The 26,023-nt window shown below is 36.1% G+C and overlaps 1 protein-coding gene across 1 annotated transcript; it reads left to right on the top strand.

Moving 5' to 3' along the window:
- Window positions 1-19,813: 19,813 nt before the first annotated feature.
- On the top strand, window positions 19,814-21,502 carry LOC135154581 (uncharacterized). The gene has a single exon (XM_064101306.1). It carries the CDS (start codon window positions 19,814-19,816, stop codon window positions 21,500-21,502), a length of 1,689 nt encoding a protein of 562 aa, XP_063957376.1.
- Window positions 21,503-26,023: the final 4,521 nt, after the last annotated feature.

Genomic DNA, 26,023 nt, shown 5'->3' with positions numbered 1-26,023 from the left:
TGACGACATGGCGAGATACTTTATCTTGCCATGTCGACTAAATAAGCTTATTATGTCCGCATGGCAAGATATGTTATCCTGCCAGGTCCACATATAAAAAGTTATACGTCAACATGGTGAGATATTTTATCTTGCCAAGTCGACTTGTAACAAGTTATATGTCAACATGGCGATATATCGGGCTTCTCGCCGGGACTTGTACACTTCATATCTCGCCATGTCGACATATCGACTTGACAAGATAGAATATATCGCCATGTCGAAATAATAAGCTTATTAATTATACATGGCAAGATAAAGTATCACGCCATGTCATCACGTCGATGGTATTGTAAAGGCTCCGTACTAAGGGTAATTATCCGGGGTAATTGTCTGGAGGGTAAATTTCCGGGGGTAACAGTCCCCGGTGGTAAAAATATGGGGATCATATTTTCCTTCAAGTAGTTGTCAGGGGATGATTGCCCTAATTGGGTTATTGTTATAGAACCCAGACGCGGATCCAGGATTTCGTGAGAAGGGGGGGGGCAGATTTGACCTGATTCTTGGCGCCCATGTGTACTTTTCTAAAAATGGCACCCACTCCCTCCCAGCCAGGCTAACTTAAGTGCCTTAAATGGATTCTGAATTATCTTATAATCACATTAAAAAAGGCAATTAAAGACCACTCTTTTCATGTGTTCTTGAAAAAAAAAACCATGAATATACATGTATAATGAAATATCAGTGGGAGCGCAAAGCGTCAGCGATTTTTTTTTTTGGGGGGGGTTTCAATTTGGTTAAACTTCTCACCAGAGTAGGCCCTACTAGAATATTGTGTGAACGGGAGCTGTAATTTCTTTACTAGTTGTTTTAGAATAGCCTTCAATAATATTCATGATAACTTCTTGGGAATAATGCAATCTCGAAGCAATCGAATCATACTCCTCATTTATGGCGTATTTATTCAGCATGGGTGCACGGGAGGTGGGGGGGGGGGGGTCTTGTTGAACTTTTGTAGAGGGTACCAAGATTAAAAAATAAATGAAATGAGGGGGGCGGTAGAAGTTAAAGAATATCTGAGATTTTATTTTTAAAAACACATTGAGGTATTTCACAAGGCCTAAATAAATAATGAGAACGCGAAGCGCGATCTGATTTTTTTTTATTTTTCATGTATTTTATCCTGAAAGCCTAATTCCGGGGGCGGACCCAGCTTCCGCAAATAAGGAGGGGCGATTTTTTCACCCATATTTTCCCCGATCGGCCGCTCAATGTTGATTTTTTGTTTTGTTTCTTTGAAGGGGTTGTTCCATTGGCGTAATGAGCCAACAATTTTGAGGGGGCTCGATATGGCGTATCGCATAAAAGTAATAAGAAGTTTCCAGTGAGCGAAGCGAGCAAACAAATTTGCTGACATTTTTATTACAAAAATACAAGGTTTTGATAGATTTTGACATAATATTTGGAAAATGATATATTTCATCCTAATCCCTTTACCTTTCTCCCTTTTTTTTCTTGTTCGTAATTCTTTTTTTTGGGGGGGGGTGGGGAGGGCAAAACGCCCATGTCCTAACATTCATTTCCTCGCTTTACTTTGTAAACAACATAAATGTGTAATAATCTCATAAGCCCTATGCACCTAAAAAAAATGAAATTTCATGTATTTTGTCCTGAAAATTGAAAATTCTGGGCAATGTTTGTGTACCTGAACAGAACGCGTTATGTAACTAGATAATTGCCATGAACGCAAAGCGCGATCAGAAGTGTTAAATATGCATCCTGGCCTAGTCGAAAAGGGACCTGTTAAGGACGTTTTGCAGTTAGCCATTAAGACGATACATATTTCAACGATAACATAATGCGAGCGCGAAGCGCGAGCTGAACATATTTCATATTCCAACCTAAAAAGATGAGATTTTAAACCCCCCAACGGGACACTCGAATCATGTTTTGTCAATCATGAAAAAGGATGGGTAATTTTTGGTATCTTCATAATGCGAGCGCAAAGCGCGAGCAGAAAATTTTTGATATTCTGATCTGAAACTTGATAATTTTAGTACGTTTTGAATAAGATCAAGCTGTGTATCTCAGAACCTGCATACTGAATACATTCCATTTTTCATCATGAAAATCAATAATGCGAGTGCAGAGCGCGAGCTGAAAATAATATTTGAAATTCCGATATGAAATGAGTCAATTTAAGCACTATGTGGATAGCACTAAATGAATGATGCGAGCGCGAAGCGTGACCTGATATTTTATTATTATTTTAACCCGGATCGAGACGTTTTAGGCCTGATGATATTTTGTCATCATAAAAGTATGATGACTATCTTCAATTTTTTTCCAAAAACGTGTCGATATTTATTTATGAAAAAGGGACAACTTAGTTATTAATTCATAACAATTTTATTTCATATTTATTAATCTAATAAGCATAATGAATGTGTGAAATTTGTTGACAGTGTACGAGGCCTGAAAACTGGAAATTTTAAGTATTTTTGTAATCATGAATATGATTCATTGGTTGATATATTTTTAGCAAATAACGCGACAGCAAATCGCGAACCGAAAATTTTAAATGGGGGGGGGGGGGTGGGGATTTAAGTAGTTTGTTATAGAATTAATATATAAGGTGTACATAACTCACAAAAATGCGAGAGCACAGCGTTAGCATTGACCATTTCTTTAGAATCGAGACACCTGAAAAAGAAATATTTTGATAATCTTATATACTCGTCTTCCTCCTTTTATGTTTCGTCTTCTTTTTTTTCTCCTATCTTTCCCCCTTTTTTTCTTTCTTTCCCCGTTCTCCCAATTTATTTGCTCCGCCAATAGGGGGAGGGGCCCTCGGGGCCCCTGGATCCGCCTATGTTAGTATAGTTGTTATGATGAACACGATCCATTTATATTAAGAAATGAATGCGAGCGCGAAGCGCTAGCTGAAAACTTTTATAATGATGAAAACGAAAAATACATTTTCAGTTGTCAGGTTAGAATATCAAATATTTTCAGCTTGTGCTTCTCGTTCGCATAAAAAAAACGGTGAGGTCGGGATGCGTATGTAAATTAACAATTTATTGATGCCAGCGCGAAGCGCGAGCTCAATTTTTTTATATACTGACTTAAGAAGGACTAAGGTATAATTCCTATTATAATTGAAAGTCCTTTTCTCTTCTTTTTTCTGTTTCTTATCCCTTTTTTGCGCCACCATGGGGTGGGGGGCAAAATCTTTTCCCCTTGGATCGGCCTATGTATGTTGACTTGAAAAACACTAACACTTACATTTGGGATTGATGAAGAAGATGCATACCTCATTGATGAAATATTGCGAGCGCGTAGCGCGAGCTGAATTTGATAATTACCCCTTTTTGTGACCCTGAACAGGATATCTATCTCGCTAACCAGACTTAAAACTCGAAAACATTGTTTTTGTCTATTATCGTAAAAACGGGATATTTTAATTCAGCCGCATCAATTTAAGCTCTAGTTCCCTTTCCTTCTCTTTTCTCTGCCCCTTCTTTTGTAATATTTTTGTATTGTATTTCTGTCTATAGGCATATCCCGCCACAAGCCTCGGCTTTTAGGGCATATACGCCTTCTTCTTTATATCAAACATGTACATATTTATATTCTTTATAACAAATTGATTTTTGTATGAACTAATGTATATGAAAAATGTTTGAAATGGAAAAAAAATAAATGTTTATTTGAATTCAATTGAATTGAATATATTTCACTATAAACAGGCAATACGAGCAATGTTGCGCCCCCGGTCGAAAATGAATTTGCATGAAGCCCCCTAAGTCCAAGGTCAATTTGGCGCCCTCGGTTGAACATAAACTTTGCGCCCCCAATGTGAAATATAACTTTGCCCTCCATCCCCCCCCCCCCCTCTGAAACATGTATTTGTCGCATTATGGTCAAAATTCAAATTAGCGCTTCTCTAGTTCGAACATCAATTTGGTGCCCCGCTAGATCGAACATTAATTCGGCGCTCCCATAGTTCGAAGATCAATTTGGCGCCCCCCTCCCTGTTCAAACATCAGTTCGGCGCCCCATAGTTCGAACATCATTTTGGCGCCGCCTAGTTCAAACATCAAATTGACGTCCGGGTCGCGAAATTATTTTTCCCACCGAGTTCTGGACCAACATATGAATATTCATGACTAGCGTCTTCGGATTAAGAGCACGCATGCGCGTCGACCAGTGCCGGTCGTAAGCATTCACGTTCAGTTGCTCAGATTAAATTAGCATCGTCAAATTACCGGTACCCTTACATAGTTACATAGGCCTTATAGGCTTAGATCTCTCTCTCTCTCTCTCTTTATATATATATATATCCATAGGCTAGCGCATTAACAACGAACTAACAATACTTAGGCGGCAGACATCACACATGGTAGAATATGTGAGCGAGGGGACTGAGCGAGAAAAAATAACCTTTTTACATTTAAAACAAAAATAATTTCATGATAGAGACATACTAAAATAATGATATAGTTACCTGTGTACACATAATCCATAATTTTTTCTAGGCGATTAACATTGCAATAATAATTATTACCACGGTCATCTGATTAGCCTACATCTGATCCTGGCATTCTCAACGTATGTTTTTCTCCACTCCCTGGGACAGGGGCAGCAGAAAATTATTATTGGGGGGGGGGGGGGTCAACGCCAAAAGGCACTCATTTATCAAAATGAGTTTCTTGTGCAAACAGATACATGTATTTTCAAAATGAGATCATGAACTGCGTGAAGTAATTGTGTGTTTTGTAGAAATTAAGTTGAGCAAAGGCTTTCTAAAGTGATTTTTAATTATAAGATAGATATTTTGATTTAGGTTTTACTTTTCAGCGACAAAACATAGCGAGCAAGCGGTTTTGAAAAAAAGTGATTCTGAAGTTGTAAAACTTGATTTATGGTCAATTATGGGGCTAATCATTGTTAAAGGGCATCCTTGCGCAATATTGCCAGCGCGAACCACCAGCTCAAACTTCTTGACATGTCGTGTAATAAGACATGGAAATCAAATATTCTTAGCTGGTTTTGTAATCATGAAAAAGATGTGTATCTAACTAAAAAATAATTTTACGCCCGCTAATTTTTTTTATGTACTGACCAGTAAAGGAAGCAGTTAATTACTGCATTTTGAATAAGATACATAACTCACCAATGAAAATAAATGCGAGTGCAAAGCGCGAGCTCAAAAATTTGTGATATTCCAACCTGAAAACTGGACATTCTAGGCATTTTTTGTTTACGGGAAGAACGAGTAAATAATTGATGGAGTGCAGGAAGCGAGCCAAAAAATTGTGATATTCCAACCATAAAGCAACATTCTATACATTTTTGTAACCATGAGCAGGATTAGTACTAAACAATAACTGATGCAAGCACGATGCAAAATCTGTGATTTTCGAACCTAAAATGTATTATGTTTTATTATTTAAGAAGGTATATTTCTTTTTTTTTAAAGGGCATATTTCATTTTGAAAAAAAAATCCTACAGGGAATTTTTTTTTGGGGGGGAGGGGGGGCGGGGGGAAGAGAGCACAGAGCGCAAGCTAAAATTTTCAAATGCTAAAACTGAAAATGAGTCATTTTTAGGACTCTTGTCAGTTTTCATATTTTTTTCAGCTTACAACTGACCACTTTTAAATTTCAATTCTTATTTCTTGTATCTTCTACACTTATTTTACCTTAAAAACAGAATAAAGAATACTTACAAAATAAAGTTATATTCAAAAGGATATAAAATAAACAGGGCGCACCCCATACCCTTAGTTGGGAGAGGGTAAATCTTAATTATTTCTTTAAACAGTTATCCATTCATTGATTATTAATACTTATTGATAATATTGATAATTATCAATTATTCAATTATTATTTTTATCATTAATTATTATTTCTTTTGAAGCCATATTGACACAAAAACAAATACGTTGTTTGTTTCAATGAAACTGTAGAGAAATGAAATTCACTGTTGAACGATAAATGATTAAAAAGAAGTAAACATTTTCCCCCTTTGTTTTGTCAATCTGACCCAAAACAAATATACAATTTAGGAAAGAGATAGAGAGAAGAAAAAGTTCCACCACCACGAATAAACTTAGACAAGGGGGGAAAAGAAAAGGAAAAGATGGAGTGAATGTGATATTATTTTTTAAACAATCTATCGCAAAATTAGCTTTTCCTATAGAAAGAGGGGGACAAATTTATTCACTCGCTCGCTTCAATCGCTTTCTTCTTTTTTTTTACAGAAATGTTGCTCTATATGCCAGGCTTGGCCCTCAAAGTTTCTGGCTTATCATGCCATAACCCATTTGGATATGACAAAATTGAAGCTTGTGTTCAAGTTTACCAAATTTTTTCAGAATATCATTAAGACTTAAAACAATCTTGTTGGCCAAAGAAAATAATACAAGGAAAATCCTAAATGATGGAATAGAAATCAATCTTGTTATCGTTCTTTAGAGTAAGCTACGTTTAAAGTAAATAAAATTGTTGTCAAAATTGCAGTCAGATGTCAAATGTATTCTTGTCATCAAAGCACTAAATTATCTTGATCATGATCATTATTATTTACTGTCATTATCATCATTAGTCATGATTACAACACAATACCAATACATAATGCTATTTCTCATAACTGATGTATTCTTTGTTTGAAAATTCTTGGGAATGGTGACAATTACAATTGTTGACACTGCTAGTACACTTACTACTGTTGCTGCTAATGTTACTGGTGACTGGTAGTATTGACCATTAGTGTCATTAAATATATTTTAAAAAAACAATTGAAAAATTTATAATTACTTATTTAAAACAGTGAAAGTACAAAATGCCTTGAAAAGGCCTTGAAAATTCCTTGAAATTTCAAGGCTCAATATCCTCAAGGCCAAGGCTTGAATGTTCAAGGCCAAGGATTTGAAAAAGTAGGCGCCTTAAGGCCAAGGCCGAGCATCAAGGAACTACAACACTGATTAGTACTAGGCATTAGACAGGTCCAGATTTGAGGTAAAGTTAATACGCTAGCCTAAGCGAGCCCTAGCCTAGCACATGTCTTGCCATTAATGGCAGCTAGTGTGATAAATGTTTAAGAATTGGATATATACATATAGATCTAAGCCTGCAAGGCCTATGTAACTATGTAAGGGTACCGGTAATTTGACGATGCTAAATTCATTCTGAGCAACTGAACGTGAATGCTTACGACCGGCACTGGTCGAGGCAAAGTCCACGCGCATGCGTACTCTTAATCCGAAGACGCAAGTCATGAATATTCATATGTTGGTCTAGAACTCGGTGGGAAAATTAATTTCGCCGCCGGGCTAGCTGCATCATGCACGCAGGCCCGTTCCAAACATTTGTCGTTCCGAAGCCCGTTCCGAGGACCCTCCTTTTTTATAATAAGCCCGCTCCAAGGCCCCCGTTTTTTGTCTCGCCCGCGGCACACCCCTACTACTTGTTTGGTCGAGTGCCCCCCCCCCCCCCGGGCATACATATTTTGCAAGGTCAATAGAACGAAGTTTATTATTGACTCATAAATTCAAATGTTCTAGTTAAAACACCTTAGTTTAGGGATGTTTAGTGATGACTAATGGAAAATGAAAGGAGATGGTGAAATAAATAAGGTAGGCAATCTAGTTAGAAATGATGTACACTAAAGATGTAAAATAATGTTCATCCAATATGTAAATTGATGTACATTAATGATGTAATTTGATGTAAATAAAAAAATGAAAATTGGTGTACATTAAAGATGTAATTTGATGTAAATTAAAAATGTAAATTGATGCAGTATGTAAATGATGTGCATTAAAGATCTTAACTGATGTGTCTTAAAAGTGTATATTGATATGCATTGAATATAATAATAATGATAATAATAATAACCGCTTTTATAAAGCGCTTAATCCATCGGAACGACGTGTCTAAGCGCTTTACATATATATTATTACCCCGGTCGTCGGATTCAATCAGTCATTTCCGCAAAAAATGTGTGCACATCCTCCAATCCCTGGGGAGTATCCCAGTCAGTCGCCTGTGAGGCGCACACAGTACTGGACAAGCTACAATGACTTTCACATCCTACCGGGTACCCATTTAGCACCTGGGTCGAGAGTGGCAAATTGTGGATTAACTCCTTGCCAAAGGACGCTAGACCGCGGTGGGATTCGAACACTCTGTTTACAAGGCGAGAGTCAGAACCACTACACCACGGCTCCTCCACACGAATATGTAAATTGATTTACATTAAAGATGTAAATTAATGTACATTGAAGATGTAAATAATGTTCATTAATTCTGTAAATTGATGTACATTAAACATGCAGATTGATGCACATTAAAGAGAAATTCCAGTATTTGCAGTAAACACTGATTTCATGAGAAAGTCTGTAAAACAAGGCTTAATTGTCAGTATATCATCAAAGATCTAGATCTGGTACAGTTACATAAACTGAACTTTGTGAAATCTTGAAATCTACGCTGAAAAATATTCAGACTGAAGATTCCCAACACAGATAAGCGCACGTGGGACAGTGTATAGTTATTGCTTTGAATGTCGGGCCCGACGCTCTACCCAAATCCTGTGCTTATTTGCTGATTTCTCAGCAATAACACAATTTCTTCCAGAATCCTTTGGCACATACGTTTTATTTATACAAACAGACACTTTGGTGGTCATTTTATTTGATTCTGTACGAACTCATTTTGATATCGTTACCAAAACTAGCATTTACCTTTGAATATGTAAATTAATGTACTTTAAAAATGTAAATTGATGTACATTAAAGATGTAACATATTGTACATTAAATATGTGACATAATGTACATTAAAGATGTAAATTAATGTACCTTCAAGAAGTAACATAATGTACATTAAATATGTAACATAATGTACATTAAAGATGTAAATTAATGTACATTAAAGATGTAATATAATGTACATTAACAATTTGACATAATGTACATTAAAGATGTAACATAATGTATATTAAAGATGTAAATTAATGTACATTAAAGATGTAATATAATGTACATTAAAAATTTGACATAATGTACATTAAAGATGTAAATTAATGTACATTAAAGATGTAACATAATGTACATTAAAGATGTAAAGTAATGTACATTAAAGATGTAATATAATGTACATTAACAATTTGACATAATGTACATTAAAGATGTAACATAATGTACATTAAAGATGTAGATTAATGTACATTAAATATGTAACATAATGTACATTAAAGATGTAAATTAATGTACATTAAAGATGTAATATAATGTACATTAAAAATTTGACATAATGTACATTAAAGATGTAACATAATGTACATTAAAGATGTAAATTAATGTACATTAAAAATTTGACATAATGTACATTAAAGATGTAAATTAATGTACATTAAAGATGTAACATAATGTACATTAAAGATGTAAATTAATGTACATTAAAGATGTAATATAATGTACATTAAAAATTTGACATAATGTACATTAAAGATGTAAATTAATGTACCTTCAAGAAGTAACATAATGTACATTAAATATGTAACATAATGTACATTAAAGATGTAAATTAATGTACATTAAAGATGTAAATTAATGTACATTAAAGATGTAATATAATGTACATTAACAATTTGACATAATGTACATTAAAGATGTAACATAATGTATATTAAAGATGTAAATTAATGTACATTAAAGATGTAATATAATGTACATTAAAAATTTGACATAATGTACATTAAAGATGTAAATTAATGTACATTAAAGATGTAACATAATGTACATTAAAGATGTAAAGTAATGTACATTAAAGATGTAATATAATGTACATTAACAACTTGACATAATGTACATTAAAGATGTAACATAATGTACATTAAAGATGTAAATTAATGTACATTAAATATGTAACATAATGTACATTAAAGATGTAAATTAATGTACATTAAAGATGTAATATAATGTACATTAAAAATGTGACATAATGTACATTAAAGATGTAACATAATGTACATTAAAAATGTAAATTAATGTACATTAAAAATTTGACATAATGTACATTAAAGATGTAAATTAATGTACATTAAAGATGTAACATAATGTACATTAAAGATGTAAATTAATGTACATTAAAGATGTAATATAATGTACATTAAAAATTTGACATAATGTACATTAAAGATGTAAATTAATGTACATTAAAGATGTAACATAATGTACATTAAAGATGTAAATTAATATACATTAAAGATGTAATATAATGTACGTTAAAAATTTGACATAATGTACATTAAATATGTAACATAATGTACATTAGAGCTGTTAAGTAATCATAAATCAATTATTATTTAAAGCAATACAGGGTATCCTAGCAAATCAGGCGATCAATATATATATATCGCATTAAACTTTATACAGAGAGGTTTCACATCATTGCAAGACTTATATACCGCATTATAAAAAACATATAACAACCATCTACGATTACATTTATTGATACAGGGTAAATACTGCTTATATAGAAATATGAAAAAAGTCTATAGCTAACTAAAATACTTTCATCATTCAAAGTGCAGAGTAGAAATGATGTCCATCTTCCCAATTTTCATAATGAAATAATGGAAATGAAGTGCTTTACACAGGGTCACAATCGCCATGATCGATTGAAAAATAGTGATAGACGAAATTATTTTTGGAAATATTTCATTTGATCTTCTTTTACAATGTTTTGACACATTATGCACGTGATAGTTAGTAGCATGTATATGGCAGATATGTCTTTTTTTAAAAAATAACCATCCGAATTCATGTTTGTTCTATGCAAGGATGCTCAATTTTAGTATTATATCTTGAATCCAAATATAATGTGAGTTTAGTGTTTTGTTTAGATGGATTCGGTGTATAGCTTATTGAAGTTATTAAATGAAGGTAATGTAGACTTTCCATGGTTTCTGATTTCAAATGATTTAATGTCCGGAACCACATCTTCATCAAGTGCTTTAATGTGAGTGTAATCAAAGCTTGGAAGAGCGCCATCTTTTGATGTAGAATGGATAAGCATAATAAATGGGTTTCCCCAATATTGACCTTTGTAGAGAAATGACATAATTTCATGCCGTCCAACGAGCTTATAATCGTGCTGGCATTCCCTGGTTATGCACAAAGCAAAGGGGCGTTGGGATCTACACTTTAAAAAGTGAAGTGCTAATTTAGCACTTACAGTGCTTGTAGAGTGACTGCACTACGAGTGCTAATTTTATAGCTTAAATGTTAACTAAAAATTCAGCCAGGGTGACCACATTTCACAAAATGAAATACGGGACAATCGACAATAAAGATCAACAAAGAACACAGTGTTACACTTGTGAAAAATTATAAAGAATTGGAAGAGAGGGTGAACGAAAGAATGAAGGAGAGGAAGAAAAGACGAAAGAAAAGAGATGAATTGAGAAGAAAGAAAGAAAAAAATTAAGGGGAAAATGAAGGAAAAAATTAGAATAAAAGGGTGAAAGAAAGAATAAAAGAGAGAAAAATGTTTCCGTCATTCTTTGAATTGAATACAGAAAGAAAGAAAGATTCCCTTTAGGAATGGAAGAAGAATACATGTGTGAAAGACAAAATAAAGGAGAGAAAGAAAAAAAAGTAAGAAAAAGGAGGAGGAAAGAAAGAATGAAGGAATGTTTCATTCTTTGAAAGAAAAAAGCAAAGAAAGAAAGCAGTAAGGGAGGAGGAAAGGAAGGAAGAAATTAAGGGAGGGAGGGAGAGAAAGAATTAGAAGTAAAAGTAAAATGAAGAATGAAAGAAAGGAGGAAAGAGTGGGAGGAAGAATGAAGTGAGGAGGGAATGAAAACATAATGGAAGAAGAGAAAGAATTAAAAGAAAAAGGAGAGGAAGTGAGGGGCGAGAATAAAAGTTTTAAGAAAGAAAGAACTTATAAAAAAGGGAACTTTGATAAAGAAAACGGGTAAGAAAAAATAGGAAAGAAAGAAAAATGAACAAACAGAGAGAGAAAGGATCAGGAAAGACAAATAGGAAATAAAGATAGATGGAACAAAAACGGGCAAGCAGGAAGGATAGAAGCAAAAAAAATCCAATCATCTAACAAAAATCATAATGACAATTTTTATTTAGTGTTTTTCAAATACATTTTTAAACTATTAAAAACTTAAAACAATATGTTCTAGAAATGAATAGAATTCCAAACTGATTTTTTTTTTACTTAAAATTTTGATGAAACATCGCGGCATCATACACAACAAGACTCAAAACGAAAGCTGAAACAACTAGATCTAGTTATGAAAACTCAATAACTTGTTCCTCCGAGATTACATCTCCAAATCAGTAATCTGAGAACCTATTATATAGTCATACAAATTTCCCGCCGATTTTGTGATTATTTTGGCATGTTTGGTGGAGAGAATCTGCTCCGATCCTACTGTACATGCCTAGCTAGTAGCCTGCCACACAATGGGAGGGAGGCCAGTTCGTTTTCGGTGTATTGGGTTAGCAAGAAAATCACCGCAGAACTTGCAAAAGTAAATTTGGGTATCTACCCCCCCCCCCACCGCACACTCTCTATTTTCTGCTTCTTTCCACTCATGCTTGCTATCTCGAAGTGCTATTCAGCACCCGTAGTGCAGTCACTATACAAGCACCGTAAGTGTTAAATTAGAATTTCATTTTTTACAGTGTATCTACCTCCCCGCACACTCTCTATTTTCTGCTTCTTTCTTATCTAGCTATTTCCCTCCTCTTTAATCTCTTTCTCTTTTATCCCCATTTTTTGATCTCCTAAACTTAATCTTTCCTGGCAAGTCTCCTAGTTATGTTTTCTTTTACTTGATTTTCACAAAACTAGATCAATCTACGGAGTTCAAATTCATATTTTCTTCAATTTTGCTATGAATTCCAATAAATGACATGCCTTGTGATATATTTCATTTTACAATGATTAGATTATTTTGATTTATGAGAACAAAAACACTGCTACCTATATTTTTTCACACTGCATTTTCTTTAACCCCATACTTTCCTTTCGCATACATTCGTAATTCCGAAGGTTCGTATTTCCGAAGGTTCGTTAGTCCGTAAACAAAATGAGGTTCGTAATTCCGAAGGTTCGTTAGTCCGAAAACGAAGTGAGATTCGTAATTCCGAAGGTTCGTTAATCCGAAAACGAAATGAGGTTCGTAATTCCGAAGGTTCGTTAGTCCGAAAACGAAATGGTTAACGAACCTTCAGAATAACGCTACAAATGTTCGGATTAACGAACCCTTTTACGTTTTCGGATTAACGAACATCGAGGTATAGGCAATTTACGTGTTTCGGAATTACGAACCTTCGAAATTACGAGGTGTAACCCCTTTCTTTAACCCCGTACTATCCTTAATCTTATAATATTTTTTTTATTTACACTGTCTTTCTTAACCTCATACTATTTGCTTAGCGAGGGTTATCACCCCGAACTAGCACACAGCTCATGAATATTGATGATTTTACCATACAGAACGCGATTAACGTGCAATTTCGACTTTTGTGATCGGTTAATGCTTAGCCCCACTCTTCCTCCTTAGCCCACTTTCGTTTCACACTGCATCTCTTAGCACAGCAATTAGCACCGGCTTACCCTGATTTTGGGGCAGGGCCAGATAGTACCGTATTATCTACCGTGCCAGCCCCACTTTGCTAAAACGTAGTGTGAAAACGAAACGGGCTAAGTTTAAGGAAAAAAAGTACAGTGTGATACGAGATTTCATTCATTATCAGTAAAAAAAATATCCCCCAAGAATGGGATCTTTGCTTTTATGCAACCATTGTCCTTGTCAGTGCTAATAGGAAATTAGACGAGCTACATGTGTTGTAGGGATGACGTCATTAAAAGGGATTTTATCAGAAAGACTCGGTAGGGCATTTGTTTTTAAGCACAGTCATGTCCAAAACAATAGCCAAAGTATAGTAAAGCAGATCAAATGTATTTAATGTAAGTAATCAGTCATGTTCTTTACTATTTTCACAAACAATATATTTCATGGTTCATGGTTCATTTATTTCTTCTTTCACAACATTTTCACATAACATTAGTTAACAACATCATAAAAAGATGCTTTTTTACATCTTCAGTACTTTCATTGTCACGCATACTTAAAATATACAAAGATGAGATCATGTTAACAAGAAAAAGTATATATACATGTATGTTATGAAAGAGGAGGAGACCTTCAAGAAGCTGAGCTTGTCAAAGCAAGGTCCCCCAAAAGAGAATACATGGTATGAAATTTTAACTATATAGTTTAAAAGAGATAAGAGGTAAAATTTACCCAGAAAAAACAAAACAAAACTGCATAAAATCAGGTGAGGGTGAGGGAATATTTACAAAGGAGATTCTGATATCTACAAAGGGAAAAGGTAAGCAGGGGGATGAAGGATGGAGAGAAAAGTGGACACAAAACAAAACAAAGGAACAAGAAAAGTGATAGGCTTAGAAGAGTTCCCTTGCCTAGTTCCAGGTAGGGGCTAGGAAGATAGAAAGAAAAGGAGTGAGATAGAGAAAGGGAAAACAAACATAGTCACAAGAGGAAAGTTGATTTGAATATTGAAGGGACAGCCTGGAAAAAGAGGGGATAGACAAATGAGCTAAGAAAATAGTAATAAAACTTAAACAGGTCACATGGCATCGTATTTACATTAAATATTATCAACATAATTACTCAGTAAAAGCAATTTCAGTTTGCGTTTGAAAACAGAGACACTGACAGAACAAGTTACATCAATAAGAAGTGAATTCCAATACTTAGGACCAGTATAAGCGAGTGTTTTAGAGAAAGGCGGTTCTTACCCGTGGCATATGTAGTGCCTGTCTAGTATTATAACTGTGAACTTGATTATTCTTTCTAAACATTTGCACAAATGCATTCGGGAGTCTACCACTTTCATGATCATACATGAGTTAACCTAACTGTAGAAGATAGATATCTTCTACCTCTAATAGTTTATTATTGTAGAACAAAATATTAGTGTGTGCACGGTAATCTGCATTGAAAACAATTCTTATCGCCCTTTTTTGAGTGACAAGTATATTTTCTCGTTGGGTTTTTAGAGACTTTCCCCATACCAAAACTTCGTAATGAAGATAAGGCAAAATTAGAGTTGAATACAAAATAAGCAAAATTTCTTTTGGGACAAAATGTTTTAACTTGTAGATTACACCAGTATTTGTAGACAAAACTTTACAAATATTATTACAGTGATATTTCCAACTTAAATTCTCATCGATGTGTAAACCAAGAAACTTGGTGGAAGTTACTATGATAATGTTAGTGTTATCAAAAAGTAAATGCCCAGGTAAGTGTTTTAGGGTATTACTAAAAAGCATATAATTTGTCTTTTGAAGATTCAAAGACAACTTGTTTGCATGTATCCACAAAATGACATTTTTCAACTCTTTATTAACTCTTTCTAGCAAAACCTCAAAAAATACACTCGAATCATCCGCAAAAAAGTGAATGACAAAACCTCAGATGAATAGGAAAAATCATTGATATATTATATAAAAAGTAGGGGACCCAGAAGGGACCATTGAGGGACTAAACATGATACAGCTTGATGTCTTGAGTCAATTCCATTCAATGATACATACTGCTTCCTATCAGTCAAGTAGCTTTTGAACCAGCTGCCCCTGACTCCATAATGAGACAGCTTTCTGATAAGTATTTCATGGTCAACAGTATCAAAAGCTTTCGAGAAATCCAAAAATATACCTTTTGTATGATGGTGGTCATCTAATGCTTGAGCTATTTTATCTACAAAATGTAAACTAGCATGTGTAGTGGTGTGCTTTTCACGAAAGCCAAACTGGAATTTCGAAAATATTTTAGTCTTGTTTAAAAATGTTACTGTCCTTTTATATATCATTTTTCTAAGATTTTCGAAAAAGATGTCAGCAACGAGATAGGTCTATAATTATTTAAAGTTTGAGTATCACCCTTTTTAAAGATTGGCACAACTTTCGCAATTTTCATTCGTTCTGGTACAGTACCAAAAGAGAAAGATAAATTGAAAATATGAACAAGCGGTTTTACAATTTCATGTATGACATATTTAATTAACTCATTTTTAACGCCATCAAAACCGGGGCTCTTATTATTTTTAAGCGAATTCAGAAGATTTATAACTTCTGTTTCATTTGTCGGTGTCAAAAAAAGTGTGCCGCTATACGGTTCATGCAAAAAATCAAGAAAGCTTTTCTGACACCTAGGTATAGTATCCTGAAGTTTCAACCCAACACCATATTTCCAAAGCTACATACTCACCGATAAGTTCAAGTATACTCTTTCAGCTATAAACAATCTCTGCACACTGTTTGAATGAATACGAGTTTAGTGTGCAACTGAGTAGACCTGCAATGTGGTTTAAAACATATTGGGGATTTTCCACATCTTGGGTCAGTGCACAAATCAAATAAAATACCCAATGTTAGATATCATTACGATCCAATTTTACACAACTACAAGTTTAATGTGGCTTACAGTATAGCAATGACATACAGTAATGGTGGGTTTAGTAATAACTGAAACGGAAGAAATAATACAGGATGTATTGAATTGAATCAGAATTTATTTGTTACACTTTTACAATAAATGAGATATGGTCAATGGTTATATCAGAAATATGTTCTTAAACACAGCATTCTAAGATCAAATTAAGTATTTATTATAGGGTACACTAGAGTGTATAACAAACGTTGGGAACCTGACTAAATAGTAGAGGCTGTAGAAATTAGTGTAGGCTTCTTAATATATGTAAAGTAATGGTTGTTGATTCTTAATAATGAGTATTAAAAAAATTGTTGAAATCTGTATTAGTCGCTCCGTGATGGTGTTTATTGTGTCAAAGGTTGGAATCCTAATACAACATAGCGGCTAGCTTTTTCATGCTGCATTTTACAACATTTTACAACATTTTTCATGCGGTACAACATAAAATGTAAATTTTTATTTATTTATTTATCTATTTATTTTCCACTCGTGGGCTGGATGACCCTCTTCAGCCACAGTCTGTTCTTCTGAGGGGTCCAGTACACACGTTTAAAAATACAAACATACAATATACAAATAAATACATAATTATATAAAGAAAACATCAATCCATGCTATACAAAACAACTTACGACTACAAAACACAACTTATTAAAAAACAAATTCTAAAAAAAACAAAAAAAAAACAAGGGGATGGTGTGTGTGGGGGGGGGGGGGGTAGCATGCAGTAAGGGGGGAATTATAATAAGTGTTGAGCTAATGTGGTCCGAAGTTTCATCTTGAATGTAGTAAGAGAAGTTTCAGAATGAAAACTACCTTATAAAATAAGATTTATTAAGTAAGTAAAACACTGTACAAGTTTGGTCGAGAATCCAACATTAAGTTCCTATCACTTTTTACAGGTGTCTTCTCTTCCAAAATGATTACTAAGACCATATGCAAGCGAAAAATCAAATCCATTTAATAGCACAAATACAAGAGTAATGGTTTGCTTGAAAATTATTAATACCTAACGGACTCGGCTAAATAAGATTTAAAGAAAGTCTGGTCTTAGTCGTGTAGTTTTGTAATAAATAAAATACCATTATCTGTCATATCCAATCCCCTCTGCTCTATTTCACTTCTGTCATACATTTGAGAAACATGTGGAAATTTACATTTTCTCAGTGTATATAGATACATGATAATAATATTAGTAAAATTAATATTAAAAAAACACAAAATAACTTGTGGAGTGTTCAAAGTGCATAATCAGTGTCACTTGTTTATTTCTACTATCGTTTATGATTGCCGTGATATACTTTTCTATAGCGGCTCTCATTAACGGATGTTAAAATATTATCGCCTTCTTTTCGCGTAAACAATCATTTCGTCATACCCTCAAACCATACATGTAAACGTACATACTTGAAACCGAGTTGCTTTCAATAATAAAGGTCAAAGGTTTTGGCAATCTTTTGTTAGCAGTCAATGTGAAAATCTCTCTGCTGGGTTTTTCATAAAGCTGCCCATGAGTTATGACGAATGACGTAATACTACTGGTGACCCTTTCTTTGGTTGACGGATGCCAATATGTAGCTGACTTTATCACCTAAGAACATATGTACCAGTCATGCGTAAATTCATTCGTACCTTTACGAAATTCGTACCTCGAACTGCTTTATAAAACGCCCACCAAATCGATTTTGTTCTCTTTTATTATTGTTTCGCTTTTTTCACGTTCCAGTGGATGCCGGTACATTATTATCGACACAATGGTATCGTGTCTGTTGACACGCAGTAAAATATTATCAACGTAATAGAAGAGTGCTTGTTGACACGCGATGGAATATTATGAACATAACTATACTGGCGAACTGTGTTAAGATTTTATTTTCGTTCGGGGTGAATTCCTAATAAATTCATTTAAAAATCACAAAGAAGGTAATTTATGACGTTTCGCTAATAATAATCTTATCTTTTTGTCTAGCGCACAAAACATACACTAGTAAGCATTCTTGCATGTCAAAATTCTAGAAAACCGAGGGGTGTAACTTTCCCCTCCAACCCCTATCCTTATTTCTATAGATTCTTAGGATATTCATTTGCGTATAAACCGTGCATCATGAACTCTTTCGGTTCTTTGGGTAATCATTTATGTTTGATTTATATGTGTAACTCTCGTTCGGAATTAAATAATGAATATTCAAGATCTAACTACTATTTCTTATTCAAGAAAAATATTTGATAACCATAATAAAGCGCTGTTTAGTTTTTATACAACCATGTTTTATCTATTGAATAATAATTAAGATGATAACAATAATAATAATTATAACAATAGTAATAATAATAATAAAATAGACATTCAATTGTAAAGCGCCATCTATCTAGAAACAATCTTTTTCTTGGTGCATTGATGTTATTGTTAGCAAGGCTTTAGCTCGAGGTGCATTTCAGCGCTCAGTGCATTTAAGGAATCAATCCTGCCGGGTACCGATTTACCTCACCTGGGTCGAGTGCAGCACTGTGTGGATAAATTTCCTGCTGAAAGAAAACACGCCATGGCTAGAGTTCGAACCCTTGGAGTCAGAACCACTAGACCACAATGCGCCTATATTGCATATTAGATTTATTTTAAAAAAATCGAACTCTGTTGTTCAAGTCTTTAAAAACTTGTTTGAACTGTTAAACAACTTTCCCAAATCTATTAACGTTCATATAGCAAACAATGTTGTAAAAATGAATAAAAAGTCAAGTCCAGTCTCAGGGGCTTGCACTTTTCTTTAAACATGTTAGTATTCATTTTGTCAAAACTGAACGATATACACATTATTATTATTATAAGCCGTGTTGACATGGTTTGGGAAAGATAAAAATTATATTGTAGCTCGTTTTACGTGTATATTGATTATAATTTCTAGGACTAATTTGCGTGCAAAATGATGTCACCTATTACGACCCCCTCGGGTTTTCACTTTAATTATGAACGCCATAATTTCTAAATGCAAAATCATGTGATTAATGTTGACTGAATAAAATCAGATTCCTTTGTGTTAGATATACATATTTCATTGATACAGTTGGCACTTCATAGATAGCGTAGTAACGACATAGTTACTCATTGAACTCCGTGTTATACGAACTTGATGTAGTGTGAATCCAGAGTTTGTGCGTATTAAAGATGAAAGTTGATCAAACACAGTTGTAGTCTTCGAGACTGATTACTGGATGTTCCCTATAAAGAACCCTATAAATACACAACAGTTTGGCGACGAGTTGGTTGGGGAATGTCATGATGGCAAATGTGAGTAATTTCGGACAGTTGGGGGACGAGGACTTTGATTGTTATATCGAACGCTTTGAGCTTCATTTGGTAGCGCACGGCTACGAGGTCCCACAGGCGACTGCACCGGGCGGCGCCCAGCAGACTCCGGCGGAGAGAGCGTTGGAGAGGAAGGTGGTGGCAGTGTTTCTGAATGCGTTAGGAGCAGATGTTTATAAGAGAGCTAGGGATTTGTTAGCCCCAGCTAAGCCGGCAGATCAATCGTACCATGAGCTGAAAGCAGTATTACGCAGACATTATAAGAAGACACCGATTATTGTAGCGGAAAGACGAAAGTTTATCCGAAGGGATCAGGCACAGGGAGAGTCTACGAAAGACTATGTTGTGCAGCTGAAACATTTGAGTCTGAATTGTGAGTTTGCTGATAAGCTCGATGAACAGCTTCGTGATAGGTTTATCAGCGGAATTAAGGATGAAGGAACAGCCTTAAAGTTGATGGAAAGGTCATTCCAGGATGCTGTGTCTTTTGCCCTGGATCGTGAGGTCACGCTGGGAGAAGCGAAAGCTATGAGAACGGGGTCAGATGGTGTTTCTGTGCACGCAGTAGCTGATCAGAGGAGGAGAGCAGGATCAATGTTTTCTGGTCAGGGCAATCCCGGCCAGCGCCAGGGTTATCCCGGCGCGCGTCAGGGCAATCCCGGCGCATCGCACCTGTCTAAGAGGTCTGGAACAGGAAGACAGCAGAACCAGCACAAGGACTTTGAGTGTTTTCGTTGCGGACAGCAAGGACATTTGGCGAAAGGGTGCAGCTTCCGAGGACAGTGCAGAAAATGTGGAAAGAAGGGGCATATTGCTAGAAAATGCAGGAGCAAAGACTGTGAAAAGTATAAATTTGATGTAAAGAAAGACAGAGACAGTAATCAAAAGAGAGACGTTAAGAGAAGTAGTGTAAAGAAGGTTGGTGCAAATGAAACACAAGAAGAGTATGATAGGTATGATGATAGGCACACTGGCCATAATGAGGATTATGATCGTACTACTATGTTCAAGAATGAGGTTCACTCAGTTGGTAATTCAGAGGGTAATGCCCCACCCCCAATAATAGTAGAGGTAGAGATAGAGGGTCACAAGATCGCTATGGAGTTGGACACCGGTTCAGGTGTTAGTATAATTCCGTACAGCATGTATATGCAGTATTTTACTCATATTCCTCTAGAGTCTAGTGTAAAGGTGTTCGTGTCAATAAGTCCAGGTGAGACTGTACCTCGAGGTAAGATAGAGGTAGAAGTAAAATATGGGAGCTTCAGAGGTAGTTTGATGTTGTACGTTGTAGACACCGAGTTTGTGTTATTCGGCAGAGATTGGTTGAGTTTTATAAAGTTAGATTGGGCTGCAATAATCTCCCAGTCTGGTAGAAGTACTAGTTCGCGAAGTACTGAGGCAGTTACGGCAGTGCATAGCTTAGATAAGATTTTGGGCAAACATGATCGCTTGTTTGAGCAGCGGCTAGGCCGTCTGACAAAAGTCAAGGCGCATATCACAGTACGCGAAGATGCACAGCCGGTCGTAACAAAACCGTTTCGGGTACCTTATGCGATGAAGGGAGCAGTGGAAAAAGAATTGACGCGCTTGCAAGAAAATGGCGTACTTACCCAGGTGGAGCACAGGCATAGTGGCCGTGCCCAAGAAAGACGGTAGCGTACGAATTTGCGGTAACTATAAGACCACAGTGAATCCAAATCTCGAACCGGTACCTCCTCCAAATATCAATGTCGAAGATATTCTAGCGAATTTGAATGGAGGGGTCCTCTTTTCGAAGTTAGACTTGGCACATGCGTACAATTAGTTGGAACTCGATGAAGAGTCAAAGAAGTATTTGATACTCTCAACCCACAAGGGTCTGTTTCTATCAACAGAATCGACTCGTGTTTGGAATTACCAGCGCACCGAGTATTTGGCAGCAGACGATTGAACAAGTTTTGCAAGGACTCCCGGGTGTCCAAGTATACCTAGACGACATTTTAGTAATCGGTCGTACTGAGCTAGAGCACTACGAGAATCTAGACAAAGTGCTCACGCGCTTAGAAGAGAGAAATCTCACTCTAAGGCAGGAGAAATGCAGGTTTGCGCAAGAATCGATTGAGTTTTTGGGGCATGTCATTGATAGGAGCGGAGTACATAAGACCCCCGACAAAATGAAGAAGCTCGAGGAGCTAGAAAGACCACAAAGTGTTTCAGAGTTGAGGTCTTATTTAGGCCTATTGAACTATTACAGGAAGTTCATACCTAACTTGGCCCACGAAATCGCGCCGCTTACAGACTTATTGAAGTCAGAACGAAAATTTGTGTGGAATATCGAAGCAGAGCGAGCATTTTTACGCTCCAAGTCATTGTTGAAATCATCGGGATTTCTTGCACATTTTGATCCGACTTTACCGATGACGGTTGCCACGGATGCCAGTCCGATAGGAATAGGGGCGGTTCTATCGCAAATTTATGCGAGTGGTGAGGAAAGGCCAGTCATGTTTGCCTCACGTGCGTTGACAAAGGCAGAACGCAATTATCCGCAAATAGAGAGAGAAGCGTTGGCGATAGTGTTCGCACTTAGAAGATTCCACATGTATATATTCGGTCGTAAGTTCACACTGGTGACTGACAATAAGCCACTCACAGCTATATTCGGACCGTACAAGAGCTTGCCTGCTCTAGCAGCCGAACGAATGCAGCGATGGGCGATGTACCTGGCAGGCTTTGATTATGATATTCGATATCGTACATCCCAAGCGAATGCCAATGCCGATTGTTTTTCACGGTTACCTGACAGAAAGGAAGAACCGGATGTTCAAGAACCGGAAAATGTAGCTATCTGTCACGTAGATACTTTACCGATGAGTTATGAGGAATTGCGCAACGCGACGCGCAAGGACAATACACTGTCGAGAGTAATGCGCTATTCTCTAGATGGGTGGCCTAAGCGGTTACCGGAAGCAGACAAAGATCTGCAAGGCTTCTATGGGCGCAGATTCGAGATTACCATAGAAAAAGGAATTTTGTTATGGGGAATGCGAATCGTGGTACCACTGAAAATGCGCAGTGCAGTTTTGCAAGAAGTACATGAAGGGCACTTAGGCGTAGTCAAAATGAAGGCCATTGCGCGCAGCCATGTATGGTGGCCTGGCATTGATGCGCAAATTGAAGATGCGGCGAAGCAATGTCAAACATGTCAGGTGGTTCAGAAGCAACCATCGCCAAGTCCATTGCATCCATGGATCCCAGCAACGCGGCCTATGGAGAGGATTCATGTAGATTTTGCGGGTCCCTTGGAAGGACTGATGTTCATGATTGTTGTTGATGCATATAGTAAATGGCCAGAGGAGACTATTATGCCAAATATTACTACCGAGAAAACCATTGAAGCATTGAGAAGCATATTTGCAAGATTTGGACTACCACAGATCCTAGTATCGGACAATGGTCCACAGTTTACATCCGCGGAATTCACAGAATTCATGAAGTTGAATGGAATAGTGCATAAGCGAAGCGCGCCCTATCATCCGAGTACAAATGGGCAGGCCGAGCGTTTCGTACAATCAGTGAAACAAGCACTGAGAGCATCCAAATCAGACGCAGGAAATGTTCAGTCGAGATTGGTCAGATTTCTTTTGGCATACCGGAATGCCGCACATTCGGTTACGGGCGAATCTCCCGCAGCGTTGTTCTTGAATAGACCTTTGCGTAGTAGGTTGGATAACCTCAGCCCTAACGTCACAAGAAGGTTTGCGAGCCAATTACACGAGCAAACCATGCAGAGAGAAACACACAGGAAGACCAATAGATTGCGAAAATTTGAGATAGGTGACCATGTTTTGGCCCGTGATTGTGTAGGAAGCACTGGCGTAAATCCCGGGGGGGATGGGGGGGATATATCCCCCCCACTTTTCGAGGAGGGGGGGATGGCCTGTACAAACATCCCCCCCACTTTTTGCGAAATAAATGAAAAAAAAATCACAAGAGATAATTGTTTTATTGGTGAAAATTCTTCCTAAAATACCGCTTAACAAATAAAACAATATTATTGAATCATAAAATGCAAATAAAGAGCCAGTTCACCATTTCCAAACGAAATACTTATGTCCTTATTATAACATTGAAGAGAAATCCCCGTTTCTTCCAATTCATCAATGTTGGGGTCTTTGGGAAGGGATTAAGATGGAATGTCAATTTTTTTTTAATGTAATCTCTAATAAAACCATTAAACCATCATGGGGTAAAAAAGATAATAATATTGGAGGGGTATTTGCCATATGGACATACAGTGGCGTAACTACGGGGGGCATGGGGGGCACATCCCCCCCCCCCCCCCCATCGGCTGACCCAAAAAAAAACGGGGAAAGGGGAAAAGGAAAAAGAGGGAGAAAGGAAGAGAAACGTAGTGGGAAAGAAGAAAATATTATTCATTATAATGTTATATTATATTATAATTATGTTATGTTACATTACAAAAGAAACATATTTATCATAACTTTATGAAACATAATTTGCCCAGGGCCTACGTCTTCATTGTTCCTGGTGCTCGCATTGTCTGTTTAACGTGATATATAATCCTGTTGTACTAAAACATCCCGTTTTCAAGTCAATATAAACCAAATATATTTCCTAGCACTTGAGTTATCATTGTTTTATGTAGTGACATATGCTTCTTTTTCACGACTCAAAAAGTGATTGCCCCATGTTAAGGTCTTCGTTTATATGAAACATTTCCTGTCCGTGATTACGTTCGCATTAGTGGATTGGTGAGATATGTCTGCTTTTCATAAATTACTAAAATCAGTCCTTAAAATGTCCCTTCTAATCTGAATATCAAACATTTTCAGCTCGCGCTTTGCGCTCGCATCATTTGGTTAATGAAATACGTATGGTCCTAGTTAATTCTTACAAAAAAACCTTAGAATGCCCCACTTCAGGTCTGAATTATCTAAATTTTCAGCTCGCGCTTCGCGCTCGCATTGTTTAGCGAGACAGGTACCTATCATGTTTACACAAATTTGATTATAATGTCCCTTTTTAGGTGTGAATATAAAAAAATTTCAGCTCGCGCTTCGCGCTCGCATTATTTGATCAGTGAGATACATATCAGTTTAATGACATTGTCCTTAAAAATGTCTCTATTAGGTCAGTATAACTGGCAACTGAGCGCGCTCACTAGCGCACTCACTCAGTGATTCAATTTTTTTGCTGGTGCCCCCCCCCCCCATGCCGTGACCCACGGTACGCCACTGTGGACATATCAATGGCAATTCCTTGCATATCTAAAAACATGATTGCAAAAAAAATGCCAAAATATTTCAGTCATCCCCCCCACCCATCAACACGGATTTACGCCAGTGGTAGGAAGGATTAGATGGGTACCAGGTCAAATAGTAGACAGGGAAGGTCCTTTAGGATACAAAGTACAGGTTGAGAAAGGGGTATGGCGAAGACATGTAGATCAATTGTTGCCTAGATTAGTAAAGGAAGATGGAGAGACTGAAACTCCAGGTACAGAGTTTGACTTAGATACAGAGATAGAAAAGTTACAGAGTAGATACAATGATGTTGGTAGAGATCCAATAGGTATTGGTACCAGGGAGCCTCAAACTAGGGCAGATTTGTCTATGCTAGAACCATCTCAACGAATGGGTAGTATGGAAAATGAAACAAATGGGAATCAGGTGGATTTTCCCAAACCTGACAGCTTCAGGTTGAGAAGATCTGACAGGGTAAGAAAGCAACCCAGTAGACTTGTTGAAACTATGTGAGTTAAAGATTTATTGGTGTTATTGCATCTGGTGTTCAAAGGTGTCACAAAAGTCTGTGACCAGTTGTTTTGTTTATTTTGCATATTGATGTTAAAGGTTAACTATTACAAACAGTAGCATTAACTTATTTTCTTTGGAGATAATATGTTCAGTTTTTACCATGAACCATGGAAAAGTAGGTTCTTTGGAGATTTAACATTAACAAACTCATTAAATATGAGAGATGCATATGTTAAAAATTTATAAGTACTAGAGAAGCAAACACAAATAATTACCCAAAACGAACAGTTACTTTGGTTGAGTGATATTTTATTACACAGTTAAACTCACAAAGATGTAAATTTGACAGACTTGGTTTCATTACAGAATAATATTTATACTTGGATATGTGAAGGTATTACAGTAAAGAATGTTTATTCTA

This window comes from Lytechinus pictus, chromosome 6, assembly GCF_037042905.1.
Source record: "Lytechinus pictus isolate F3 Inbred chromosome 6, Lp3.0, whole genome shotgun sequence".
In the NCBI taxonomy this organism is placed as follows: domain Eukaryota; kingdom Metazoa; phylum Echinodermata; class Echinoidea; order Temnopleuroida; family Toxopneustidae; genus Lytechinus; species Lytechinus pictus.
The sequence above is the reverse complement of the archived record's forward strand: the minus strand, read 5'-3'. Positions and strand labels throughout refer to the sequence as shown.

What these genes read in the sequence shown, in the direction of transcription:
- LOC135154581 (XM_064101306.1), top strand. Translation starts at nt 19,814, where the DNA reads ATGATGGCAAATGTGAGTAATTTCGGACAGTTGGGGGACGAGGACTTT.